Source organism: Schistocerca piceifrons, chromosome 2 (genome assembly GCF_021461385.2).
Source record: "Schistocerca piceifrons isolate TAMUIC-IGC-003096 chromosome 2, iqSchPice1.1, whole genome shotgun sequence".
NCBI classification, from domain to species: Eukaryota; Metazoa; Arthropoda; class Insecta; order Orthoptera; family Acrididae; genus Schistocerca; species Schistocerca piceifrons.
The window spans coordinates 596,829,290-596,843,434 of record NC_060139.1 but is presented as its reverse complement, the minus strand read 5'-3'; the positions used below and the strand labels follow the sequence as shown (position 1 = coordinate 596,843,434).

Sequence of the window (14,145 nt, the reverse complement as noted above, 5' to 3'; positions counted from 1 at the left end):
ACTAATATAATTTAGTTAAATAACAGAGTTGTTGATGTTGTCATGGCACTGAGTTGTGCTCAGATGGACACTTTTCTATTACCAGATTCTCAATACTGTACAAAAGTTACTCTTCCAATCTAAACAAAATTTTAGTTAAAATTGCTCCACTGGTAACGACTGAATATTGCTAGGTAGTGTATTAAATAGATTTAGGGCTTCCATAGGGAAGCTGATTTGTGTCTTCATTAATCAACATCTTGGCCAGTCTATGTTGTCTTCATTGTGAGCAGTGTGTTAATAACTTATCTTTGTGTGAATGAGGTAGCTGAGAGTATATTGGCTGAAAACACTTAGAACTAACTTGGAAAAAAAAATTGTTTACAATGGTGAGCTTTTTGCTTGAGATTACGATCCTCACTGCTTTCTTTTGAGATAAAAGCACATTCTTGCAACCCGCAGAAAGACCCCACAGAAACAGCCTGTGTCTGATGTGGCTGTGGAATACTCCATACTCCATAGTACACTGTTAGCAGGTGCTTTTCTTATATTGTAGTTTTTAGTTACCTCAAGTGGTATAGGACTAATAAAAGTTTGGCACACATATATTTCGTGTGTGGTTGTCGCGTTAACTTCGTATCAATGAAAAATTCCAGAAGTATAATGATTGCAGTATCATTCAGAGCTCCACTACCACTACCACTGTATATCTTCCTCTGCTTTTTGTCTTCATTAATTTTCATATTGATCTAGATAAAACAGGGATTCCTCTCAATGTACAGGACTTCTACTTGCTGAACAGCCTATAACATAGCAAGCTGGACCCTCCCCACCTGCTGTTATAACACTCCTACCAGTAATTAAATTTCTTTTTCTTTCTTGATTATCATGTAAATGTGACTATTCAAATAATGTATATATAATGCTTACCCAAGCCTGTTCACATATCATTCACATTCTATTTCCTGCTTATTAATTATTCATCTGATGATGTTCATTCCACTGATTGCAGTAGTATATTTATTTTTACTGGAAACTTTATTAATTAAAAGTAATCAATCACTGGGCATTAATAATGTTGTGTATGGGTAAATATGGCGGAGATGATGGATAGTTTTGGAAATATAGACACTACTTATTAGAAAGACTGGTATCAAGAGTTTACAGTAATGTGTTTGAATTTTCTGAACCTCATTAACTTACTAGATAATTAATATTAAACCTCACACACCAAAATTTCTATTGCAAATTAAGTCATTGAGCTTTTTAGATTCCAGCTTCCACCACTATACTTTTGTTGGCGTAATTTTCCTGGAAAGGTTCACAACTTTTACTAATTAATTAAACAATTAATTAAATTTGTATAAATTAATGCAAATGATTGTAAGTCTAAATATTGCTGCCATACCCATAAAGAGGTAATTCACAGAGTAGACACACACAATACATGTGTAACTTTTGGTGCATTATTAGTGCAGTACATACATTGTAAATCAATTTATTGCTGTAGGATACAGTTCACCTAAATTAGCAAAATTTAACCTAGCATTTTTTCAAACTATTGTTTGTGGTAGTTTTTTAAATACTAAAATATTCATACACAAGTCTTTATAAGTCAAAATCCATTCCAAAATTGTCAGTCTGGCCCTGGAAATCTTAGAGGCACCATCTGTGCAACAGTTTGGGAACTTGTGGCAGTGAGTATTATGTGAAAGTCCCATGCAATCTGGCATACAAGCAAGAGCTATGTGATAAGTCTGCCATCAGCATTCATTCGTGTGACATCTATGTGATGAAGAAGGAGTAATTTCATGTGCCATATATCTGTGAACCTCTTTCATCAGCTGTCTAATACTGGGAGGCTAATGTCTGTTTATATTTTGGTGTTAATTGCTCTGTGACAACTATATCCTGGGTGGTTATAATTGAACTGATGATGTTCTCAGTGCTGCAATGCACACTGTATACATTGCAGGTACGATCATTAATTGGTGTGCTTGCAGAATATGCTGAGAAAATAGCAGTTTCACTTTCTGGCACTGAGTGAAAGTATGGTACAGTCAGAATGTGGTGCAGGTGCAGGAAAATTGGTGGAATAATCAAACACATGACAAAGGTGGTAGAGTCACATTTATTAGAATATGGTCACAAATTACAGCATGTACTCAATATGGTCTCACAACTCAGCAATGTGCTGCATCCATAACACAGCGTGGTCAACAGTTACATGCAGCATATCCAGTATAATCAGAGTGCTGTGTCATTGTATGCTATCCTTTAGATCAGAAAGAGTCTGCATACATCCCTGACTGACTCAGTCTTTTAGATAACCAGAAGTCACACAGAATTAGGTTGTGGGATTTGCAAGGCCACACAGCTTGAAATTACCTAGAGATGCTGCAGTCATTACCAAAGGTTTTTGAAGCAAATTTTTCATTTTGTAAGTGATATGTAGTGTCACCCCATATTGCATGAAAACAGCTGTGTGGATACAGTCACATTCATGCAAAGCTGGAATCACGTGTTGCACAAAGGGGTCCTTATAATTTTCAGATGTCACTTCAAGAAAAATAGACTGAGAATGAAGGAACTTGTGAAACCACTTTACACAGTCATATAATCTGTTGCTACACAACATGCAATGGAGGAAAACCCCATATGTGACACTTCTTTGGATTAACAGTAGTGTGCAGAGTAAAACGTGCCTTGTCCATCTAAAGAAATTCTCCAGCCACATGTCACCTACGTTCATCCATTCCAAAAAGGGAAGGGTAAAGTCACAGCATTGTAGTTTACCTTGGTGGTTATTTGGTGCACATTCTGAATGTTGTAGGAATACAAGGGTAAAATGCACCACAATATCTTTTGAACTATTGACCTGGGTAGAGACAGTTCCCGTGACACAGCTGAAGGACTGGGTGCAGAATTTGTCCTGCTACAGAAATGTCAAGTGTTTCTTCAAATTTCTTGATTATATTCTTTGGTCCATTTATCAACTTTGGGCTTCTTCACAGCTGGTTCTTTCAATGATATTCCAAAGCAGTGCCGCTATTGCTGCCATTCTGATAAAACAGCCTTACCATCAGTGCATGGTCTTCTTTCTCAATAGCTATTGCATATTGCATGGAAAACATAACCCTTCTTAATCCTTTTCACCAACAGTCATATTTCAATAGAAACCAACGCAAGTTTCCAGATAACAAATGATATACTGACTTCAAAACAGGAAAAGTGTCATATTCTGACTGCTTCAAGCAGCAAATTTTTACCTTGTGGCAGAAAGTGGAACTATTACTTTTTCAGCATACTTTGTGAGTGAAGTGATTAATGAACATACCTATGACGTTTCAGCATCCTGCAGTGTATATTGTCCATGCTACAGCATTCAGAACGCCATCAGTTTAATTATAACCATTGATACACCTCTGTGCATTAATTTGAATCATTGTTGAACACACTGTGAAATATTTCCCATAAAGTCAATTTAAATGTAATGTGACCAAATTCTTTGATGAGACACCTAAACCAGAAAAGAATTTGCAGGTAGGTAACCTTTCCAGCCTGAACCACATTCTCCCCTTTCAAGAACAAAGTTGAATCATCAATGAAGTGCGAGTAAGCCTGTTAGATCCTATGTCATTAACAAAAATTTAGAACAATCGAGGTCCCAGTTTGGATCCCTAAGGCACACCATATTGTAACTCCTTGTCACCTGAGTCTGCTCTTTGCACTTAAACTATCCATTCAGGTAGGATTCAGAGCCTGTAGAACAAATCTCCCAATACCACATGATTTTAGGTCGCTGAAGAGGTTCTTATGTGGAATACAATCAGATGCCTTACTGTGGCCACAAAGTACCACTGCTATAAACTTGTTGTCTTCAAAGCCCTGACTTATATTTGTGAGTAGGTCAAGTACACTACTGCCATTTACCTGCTCTTCTGAAATATATGCTGTGTATCATAAGAGTTGATCTCTTATGGACTACATCACCTTGGGTAACACTGATAGTATAGATACGATACTGTAGCTTGACACTTCATGTGGATTTTGTAAACTGGCACTGTGTGTGTTACTTTTAGGAAGCCTGGAAACTCACCAGCTTGGAGACATTTATTTTTACTGTCAGTGGTTGAGCAATTTATATGTTGTATAAAAATGAAAAAGCTGGCATACTATGCTTACTTTCATTCCATAATGTCATATGGGATTATTTTCTGGGGTAATTCATCAAGCCAAGCTAAAGTTTTCCGGGCACAAAAACGTGCAGTAAGAATTATATGTGGTGTGAACTCAAGAACATCCTGCAGAAGCCTGTTTAGGGAACTAGGGATACTAACTACAGCTTCCCAATATATTTATTCCTTAATGAAATTTGTCATTAAAAATATATCACTTTTTCAAACCAACAGCTCAATTCATGGAATCAATACTAGAAATAAGAATAATCTTCACAAGGATTTAAAGTCACTTAGTCTTGTACAAAAAGGTGTGCATTATTCAGGAACACACATTTTCAATAACTTGCCAGCAGCCATAAAAAGCTTAACAACCAATGAAATTCAGTTTAAGAGAAGCCTAAAGGATTTATTGGTGGCCAACTCCTTCTACTCCATTGATGAATTTCTGAGGAAAACCAACTGATTTGTATATAAGTACAACATAACTTCTGCACAATTTCAGTGCAGTAATGTGTTCACTGAAAATTTGTGTGTGTGTGTGTGTGTGTGTGTGTGTGTGTAAGTATAATCTAACTTCTGCACCATTTCAGTGCAGTAATGTGTTCATTGTAAATAAGTATTACAGTAGTTGTATTACATGTTTCTTACCTTAGAAATAAATATAAAACTTTTTTATTTTAAATTCAGTGCAATAGTATTTGTAAAATGACTCTTAGTGTTCATTAAAAAATGACGATCATTCCACTTGGGACCTGTGGAATGGTACATTAGCTTATTTGTTTTAGTTTAAATATTTGTCATGTATTGTTGTTTTTCCGACATGTTCCACATCCTGGAGGACCTCCTCACTATGGATCAATTGGAATGAAAGTAAATCTAATCTAATCTAATCTAATTAGTTTATCTTTCAATTTGAAATCAGCTCCTATTCTGTAGCTATTATTTAATCCCTTTGTATCAATTTTTTCAACTGTAAAACAGTTGTGACTTATGAAAGAGATTTGTAAGAAGTTAGCTGAAGTTCCAGCATTGGTGTTACCTTTTAGTGTGGTAATGTGAAACCAGACTCTTTTTTCACCTTACAGCATTCCTTTTTCCTTGCCAGTACCTGTTATGAATTTACTTCTGTTTTTACTACTGATGTTTACAAACGTTTGGATAGTAGGCTTCAGAGTGTATTATTAACCAACTTTTCAATTTGTAGCACAATCTTGTACAACAGTTTCTGCATTGGTTTTGGTCAGTTCTTTTTTTTATTTTTCTACAGTCATATTTCTTCAATCTTCCCACTTGTTCTTCACTTCCTGCCAGTCTGTATTTATGTCTTCTGGAGAGTTTTCGTTCATATGTCTTCTGGAGAGTTTTCATTCATCTGTTTGTTTTCATCTGTATTTTGTCTGTTTTCAGTCATGGATTTTGTTTCGTTGGTGCACTCATTGTTTACACTTGAACTGGATGCCACTTCAGCAATGTTTAAATCTTCATCAACGTTATTTCTCATTGTAAAATTACCACTTGAAGATTTCATAGGCTTTTTACTATTTATCATAAGTGATTGTGGAAGGCACTTCTCTTATGCACTCCAGTATTCCATTTGGATTTTGTGTCTGGTTTGTGATTTTTACATGTTCAGTTCTTCTGTGTTATGCATGTCACTCTATTTTCAACCACCTATACACATTGTCTTTCCAAGTTCCTCAAAGACTGAGCTGCTTCTTCACTTTGTGATAAAAACAGTTCTCACCTATAGTATGTAGCAATCACAGTATCTAGTTTTTCTTGTATTTGTTTGTGATCATTGGTAAGTTTTCTCACCATTTTAAAAAGCAGCAATTTTATACTGCAGGCATCCAAAGCTGCAGAGTTGTGCGTTGATGAAAATGGATGCTTCACAGATATGAAATTATCCTATGCAGTTTTACAATAATGCCTGCAGGGAAGTTCTCTTTGTAGATTTGGTTCACATTGACTTCCATGGTACACTGAATCCCATCATGTTACTCATTCTTCTATTCAGTACTTTAAAAAAGTGTAAAGAAGACAGATGGCTCATACTGAATTATGTGTTGTATCAAATAGACATTATAGTTTGCAAAAACCCTCTGCAAGTAAGCCTATTCTATTGGTTCCTGCAAATTAGTACAATAAAATTGTGAGTTTTTTATGATTAAGAATACTGTTTGCATTTTCATGAAAATGGTATTATTTTACTTGAAGGTTGTTTGAAATGTATCTCCCAGTTGAATTTCTTGCAAATATTTGCTCCAAAATTAGTTAATGTAATCACTGGAACTAGCACAACATAAATACTGCTCTAACTACAAAGAAAGCTAGTAGTTATTAACACTACAAGAAATATTATGAAATCTCAAAAAAATACCAGTTTTCATTCTTTTGTCACATGCATACATGAGCAGTACAGTCCCACCAGCTACTCCTCAAGCTCTAATTTGCACATTTAACAGAGTAATATTGGAATTTGTTGTCATTTGCAAAAAAGTTAAGAAATATCTACATTAAAAGAGGATGCAGGTCCTTAATTTGTATTATAATTTCATTATTAAAACTTTTCCCCAGGTAGTTTACGTACACACACACACACACACACACACACACACACACACCACAGTACAAAAATGAATGTATAAATGTTTTAAATTAATTACGTATCCATTTTTAACATGAAAACTATATTTTTGGAAGCCCAAGAAGGTTAGATAGCTCTATTGTGTTTGCAAAAGCTCTGGGACTGAGAAAAATGTAAAATAACTACCTCTTGATTTAGTGCAGGGTATCTTGCTTCCACCAGGGCTGCTGCATCAACTGTCATCAGAAATTCCATCAGATCAGAAGAGTTCTGTGCATCATGTCCCAAGTATGATGTGTAACGATAGGTCCTGTCTGTAGCATTTTTAGAAAATGACCATGGGCAAAGTGCTGATCCACTTTGTGCTATGGCACGTTTGAAAAGACCTGTGAACAGGGAAAAGTACTCATGCACATCATCAGATGCCAATTTTAATTTTTAGTAGTTCTTCATGTTCTGTACCAACACTGTGAAAAATATGCATTCTCTCTCTTTGTTTGTTTCAGTTTCCTCACAACAAGGGGTTATTGGAATAATGAAAAGGTACAGTATATGATTAACATTTGGTGAATTACGGAGAGAAGAAAATTTTTAGGCTGCTGTGATAAACAACTTTTAACAAGAATAGTGCCAATACTGGTACTTATGAAGAGAATTTTGGCGCTGAGTTCAAGTATACCATTGATAAAAATGAAACAAAAAATTAAACTTTGAAATAAAAGGAAAGTGAATTTCAAAAGATGCTGAAAGAAGTGAATACTGATGGCAACAACTTTATAGAAGCAATTAAACATACTGCATTTCAAATAAAACCATGGAAAATACAAGGAAAGCACATATGGCAGAACAGTAAAAGTGAAGAAGTACTTCGACAATGCTTAGAATGACTAGAACAGTGAGAAAACAAGCAATAACTGAAAAATATATCAGTCTGAGAAGAAGCTTACTGACTAAATTATTAGGTACAAAAGATAAGTTTCGAAAAGGAATAACTTAAAATTACAGATAAACACTTTTAAAAATGTAATACAATGGACTATTACAAAAGATTTGAGAAATACATGTATGATTAAATTCTACAATCACTATGCTTCAAGAAAGCAAATAGAAAACTTGTATTTAACAATCAAGAAAATTGAAAGCTAGTGGCATATTTTGAAAGGCTATGTGAAAACTGATATGATAAAAAGTTACATTAAACTATTAAATCACAACAAACCCCAGCTGAAGATGACCTCACAGCAAAAATTTTAAAAAGCAATAGAGATCTAGGTGTCACTATTATGAAAGAAAAACTAGATCAGGCATGGAACACTTAAACAATTCCTGGAAATGGAAAGGCTATTGTAATTCACTCACTTCATAAAAAGGGGAGAAAACAGAATCAGTAATTAAGAGGAATTTCATCACTACCCTGTTGTTGTTGTTGTTGTGGTCTTCAGTCCTGAGACTGGTTTGATGCAGCTCTCCATGCTACTCTATCCTGTGCAAGCTTCTTCATCTTCCAGTACCTACTGCAACCTACATCCTTCTGAATCTGCTTAGTGTATTCATCTCTTGGTCTCCCTCTACGATTTTTACCCTCCACGCTGCCCTCCAATGCTAAATTCGTGATCCCTTGATGCCTCAAAACATGTCCTACCAACCGATCCCTTCTTCTAGTCAAGTTGTGCCACAAACTTCTCTTCTCCCCAATCCTATTCAATACCTCCTCATTAGTTATGTGATCTACCCACCTTATCTTCAGCATTCTTCTGTAGCACCACATTTCGAAAGCTTCTATTCTCTTCTTGTCCATACTAGTTATCGTCCATGTTTCACTTCCATACATGGCTACACTCCATACAAATACTTTCAGAAACGACTTCCTGACACTTATTACTACCCTTGGAATACAAAATCTTATCAAAAGCTATTATGGATGTATTAAACCCACAGTTAGACGAACAAACTGGTAAGTATAAGGCTGGATTTAGGAGTAGCAGATATTATCCATAGCAAATTCTAAAGATTAAATGAATAATTATACACCTGAAAATATCAGGTAAAAGGTATGATTTTAAAAGGGCATATGATTCAATAGACAGAGACTTCCTTCTCAAAATCTTGAAGTAATTTGCTTTATGTAAAAAAAAAAAAAAAAAAAAAAAAAAAACTTTGAAAATATTTAAACAAGCTCTTACAGACACAATATAAAAGTTAAATGTTTTGTAACAACTTCTTATTCCTTCTAAATTATATCAGGGGCCAGACAAGGAAGTAGTTTGTCACCACTGCTGAAAACATGTTTCTGGAACATGTTTCAAGAAAATGAAAAGCCAATACGTACACAAGGCCAGGTAGACTGAAAGAAGTAGTAATTTGTTTGGCCTTTGTAAATGGACTTATAATAATTGATGGAACCTCAGAGCATGCAAAGTAAAGACTACAAGTTCTGAAGGTATATGGCTATAATTGGAAAAGACAGAATGCATGACCAATGAAAGTAACCCTCTGAGAATAAAAAAAAGAAAAAGAGAAGTACTGCATCACAACATCAAAACACAGAGAATATAAACATTAAAAGTGAAAAAGAAGTAATTAAAAACTGAAGTGAAAAAAACTGAAAAGGGCATATGTGAAAGTGACAAGTCTGTACAATAAAACATGTTCTTACGAAGATCTTAAATTAAGGCATTGTATCATGATTGTGAGACAAGAAGCCATCTGTTGGCCAGAAACATTACTTTTCTCTGGATGCAAAATGGATTTGTAAGATTTGGAAAAGATAAAAAGAATACTATTGCCAAACAATATTATGTCCAATTGAGAATAAAGATGGCAACTGGGATTTGAAGCCAAATAAGGAGATATATTCATTTCGTCCTAAGATAGCAGATAAGACCAAGAAAAGACATGTTGTGCTCTAAGGACAACTAGAGAGAATGAAGGATGATGGACAAGAAATGACGATACACACATTCTCCCAAAATAGGTAAACAGACAGAAAAACTGGATAATCAGGCATGACAAAAAATTACTTAGAAGAAAAGCAAATTGAGCAGATGACTTACTCAACAGAGTCAAATTCTGACTAGAAGTCAAGAAATTCAAAGATTTTTAGGAAGGTAAAACAAAAAGAAAACAGCTGGAATGAAATGGTCAGATGAGGGAAAATGAGGTCATTCTGAGAAAATGAAAGTGATCTGGAGAAGGATGAAGCAAAAGAGAAATAAATAGTTATCTTGATGTGGTTCTTACTTGGCCTGGAACAAGATATGGAAAATGAAAAAAAAAGGGAAACTCTCTCTCTCTCTCTATCTCTCTCTCTGTGTCTATATGTAAGAAAAAGAGAGAGAGCATTTGAACATGCTACATTAGAAGAAACCTTCTCATCCAGTATGGAAAGTCTCCCCTCAAGTGGGTTGTGGTTGACTTTTCGGAACGCTAACCCTTTTTCTAAATCTCTCCAGTCCTTTTCCTTCACGCCTCATCCTTCCCCTTCAGCTGTCCCACCAGAAGAAGGAGCCTCTGGCTCCAATAGCTTGCATATGTGAAACCTTTTTTTATGTGTGTGTTCTCCTTCCATCATTTGGGGAGTAGATATTTTTATCTATCCAATTACATCATATTGTCAAAAATCAAATATTTTCATTGTTCTGTAGGTGTTGCTTCTAATCATCACTCTGGATGAAAATGGATTGTTTAAAGATGAATGGATAAAAAATAAAGTATATTTTGGAGTATTGAACATCAAATGAAAATCTTAAGTATTTCATTTTTATGTAGGTGATTTGAACATGTCTGTGTTATTCTGAGCTGTAAGTTTTAACACCCTATCTTTGGGTTTGCTCTTTAAATCCCATTTTCCTATCTTCCATAATATAATGTCTAATTTGGTGGAAAAAAAATGTGTCAAGTTTTGTAAGTATACATTTATTGTCCTTGACAATATTTAAAAGTTATGGATATGGTATTATTCATTTGAAACAGTCTCAGTTAATGGAGATCTATAACACTTGTTGGAATAAATTGGTTCTAAATCAGCCTGTTATCTTTCTGGAAAGGGTGAGTGATGTGGAAGATTAATTTAAGAAAGTAAAATTGTGTTCCTGTTGGTATAAGGAAGCTCTTACATATATTTAGAAACTGTATTGTTTTATATGTAGGTGTTCTTACCTTGACCATGAGATTCTCAGTTTTTTAGTTAGTAAATAAGTTTTATGTTCCATAGACCATTTGTATGGGTAATCATAAGGACTTGGAATGAGTCATTAAAATAATTACACATTCATATTGAAATACGGTTACATGCTGCTAATTTACAAGTATTTTAATAATATTTATTTTTAATTGTTTATCTTTCTTTTAAATACATGTATAAGTTAATAATTCCCTATCATCACCTTTTAAATATTACAGTAATAGAAATTCCTCTAAAGAATAGATGAAGTTACCAAATATTCAGTTTGGCTTCAAATTTAACTTTCCTGTCTGTCATACATTTTATGCCATTGAGTAAGTAATCAGAAGTTTTGCTGTCAATGTTGTACAACACTTTTTTTGCTAAAGACAACCTTAATGTGAAGTACTGAATGTCGGTTTTATTCTGGTATTTTAATTATCTACCTCATTGTTTTGTTTTGAACTTAAGTGGATTATTTATTACAAGCTTCTTGTCGAAATATATTTATGGTGAAGCAGTAATCAAAGTTCCTACCTCCTGAAACACACGTCTGGAAGGCGATCCTGGCTGAATACCACATATTGTTGTTACTGTATGGTCTTGAGGAATAAAAACTTTTCTTTCTTAAATGTGCTAGTTGGTGATCTCTGTAGATAAATTCTTAAACATAGTGGCAGTTGTACATTCATAAGAAATAATATAAACTTCATAAATATAAAAATTCCTGTTGAAATAATGAAGGAAAAAGATGTAGACCTAGCAGGAGCTGAAATAGTGGACACTAAACTTGTTATTATTTATTTATACAGAGCTCCAACTGGTGACATAAACACTTTCAAAAAAGTTTGGAATATTCACTTAACAGACTAACACAAAGAAACAGAAGAGTTATTCTATGTGATGATTTTAATATTGATTTTTCGAAGGACACTAAAGAAAACAATGAATTACTGAATCTCTTGCAAACTTTTAACATGAAATCTACCATAATAACAGCAAATTATATCACAAAGACTTCATCTACCACAGTAGTGTTTTGAGAATTTCTGCATAAATTCTAGAACTACTCAGCCTTCTACTGTCTGTAACAGCACCAACATGTACTTGTCAATCATGCTAAGGAAGTTGTAATATAAGAACATGGCAGTCCAAAGGAACTTCTGTGTTATAACTTTGACTATTGTACTGATTAAAAAAACAGTCGAGTTGAAAACAGATTTTTAGTAACTTTTAACACAGATGTGCTAGAGGCAAGACTTGTTCATGATTTCCATGGTTGTTGAATCAACTATGTGGTAAATGGATCTTAATTTGTGTCTAATGTGAGACAACATGGGTGACTTACAAGAAGTCTAATGTTTATGTGAGAAATGATAATTGTGTTCTTTATGGAAGTTGAAATACACCAAATGTGAACTAAAAGTGTTCTTTTAGTACCTACCTATTTCATGAGTAGAGAGAGAGAGAGAGAGAGAGAGAGAATGAGTCATATATATTACTTCAATTAGCATCATTCTTCAGAGAAGAAGTCTTTGGAGACTTACATAGCCAGCTATCCAGAGAATAAGATCAACTGTGTATACTAAGTAAGTCTACAGGAGTAAAAGAGGTGAGAAGGTTGCAGTCCAATTTAACACATTCTTGTCATCAAAAACATTAGACCACCATTGATAAGATATTTGTAAATGTAGAAATGAACTACAAAATAGAAACGCTAAACAAGGGCTTTGGGTATCACAAAGCTGAAAAACTCTCTCTGAGTGTGAAAAGTGAGCTGCAATTGCAACAGTGCCTAACAGCCACTGGTAGAAACTACAGCGATGAAAATCTACATCACTTTCTCCAGTACCTGAGCAAAGATCACTGGAAAGAGAAATATAACTGCAAACACACTTTCTCCATTACATGAGCAAAGAACACTGGAAAGAGATTTACAACTGCAAACACACAACTGGAAAATTTAATAACTTTATTAGGAATTTTTCCTAGTATTTTGAATTGTGCTTACCTCCAAAACAGAGCAAAACGTACAAAAGGGAAACAAAAAATAAAGGAATCACTTCTGGGATTCTGGTATCCTCAAAGAAAAAAATATTGCTACACAGATTGTCTAAACAATTCATGTCACCAGGATTTGAGACTAATTTCAAAACCTATAAAAAGATCTTCAAAAATGTCAAACAAGGAAAAATAGAGGCAAATGATACTATATAACAAATTTCACCAATAAGATGAAACCCATATGGAATACTGTAAGGAAGCAAACTGCTGCAGAGCAGACAGATTTCCATTATATTAACTGTCTAATGAAGAAGTGAGCTGTGCTAACTGACCCTACAAAAATTGCAAGTAAACTGAGAAACTTCACATCCTTGCACACAGCAAATAGCATTTCTTAGTCGTATTTATATCCTCTCCAAAACATTTGATGTCATCAGTCACAACAACTTGCTTAAGAAACTTGAATCTATGGTTATTAGGGGCTCAGCTTATGAATGGATAATATTATATCCCCAAAATTGAGAGCAGTTAGTTGAGCTTGCAATCCAAGAACAGAACAAGGTAAAGTCCTGTTGCTCAGAAAAGTAGAGAATTAAGTACAGTGCACCAAAAGGCTCCATTCTAGAACCAATTATATTTTTACTCTTTGCAAATGACTTGGTATCAACCAGTCCAGACCAAAATTACATAAAATTTGCAGATGACACAAATGTGATAACAAAATGAAGGACCAGAGAAGAATTACTGCATGAGATTAAAAGTGTGCCACCCACATTAAAGACTGGTTTTATGGAAACAATTTAGTAATAAATACAGAAAAAAGCAATTACAATGTACTTACACAAAGGGCAAAATATATGTCCACTAACAACAGTCATCAGCTTGTTTACCAGAACCCTTGAAAATGTAAGCTCTAAAAAATTTCTTGAAATATGGATCCAAGAAGATCTAAAATGGGTCCAACATGCAAAACATATTACAAATCAATTGAACACCATTTGTTATTCCATCAAAATTCTTTATGGTTGCACATCAAAAGAGACTAAAAATGTACACTTTGGCCAGGCAGAATCCTTACTGCAATATGGGATAATCTTTTGGGGAAAGGTATCTGTTAGTAACAGTTGTTTAATATGCCAAAGAGTCATAGAAAATGCTGCCTCTAGAAACTAATGCAAGCCCCTATTTTAAGAAACTTCACATCCTTGCACTACCATGTCTAAATACACACA

General features: G+C 34.4%; 1 protein-coding gene across 1 annotated transcript in view; it reads right to left on the bottom strand.

Annotated features, from left to right (window-relative positions):
* Positions 1-6,605: 6,605 nt before the first annotated feature.
* LOC124775643 (esterase FE4-like) overlaps positions 6,606-14,145 on the bottom strand; it is a 38,428-nt gene continuing 30,888 nt past the window's right edge. The window contains exons 5-6 of the mRNA XM_047250472.1: positions 6,934-7,133; positions 6,606-6,671 (exon numbers count right to left, since the gene is read on the bottom strand). Of these exons, the coding sequence (XP_047106428.1) occupies positions 6,606-6,671; positions 6,934-7,133 (266 nt within the window). The remainder of the gene's footprint in view (positions 6,672-6,933; positions 7,134-14,145) is intronic.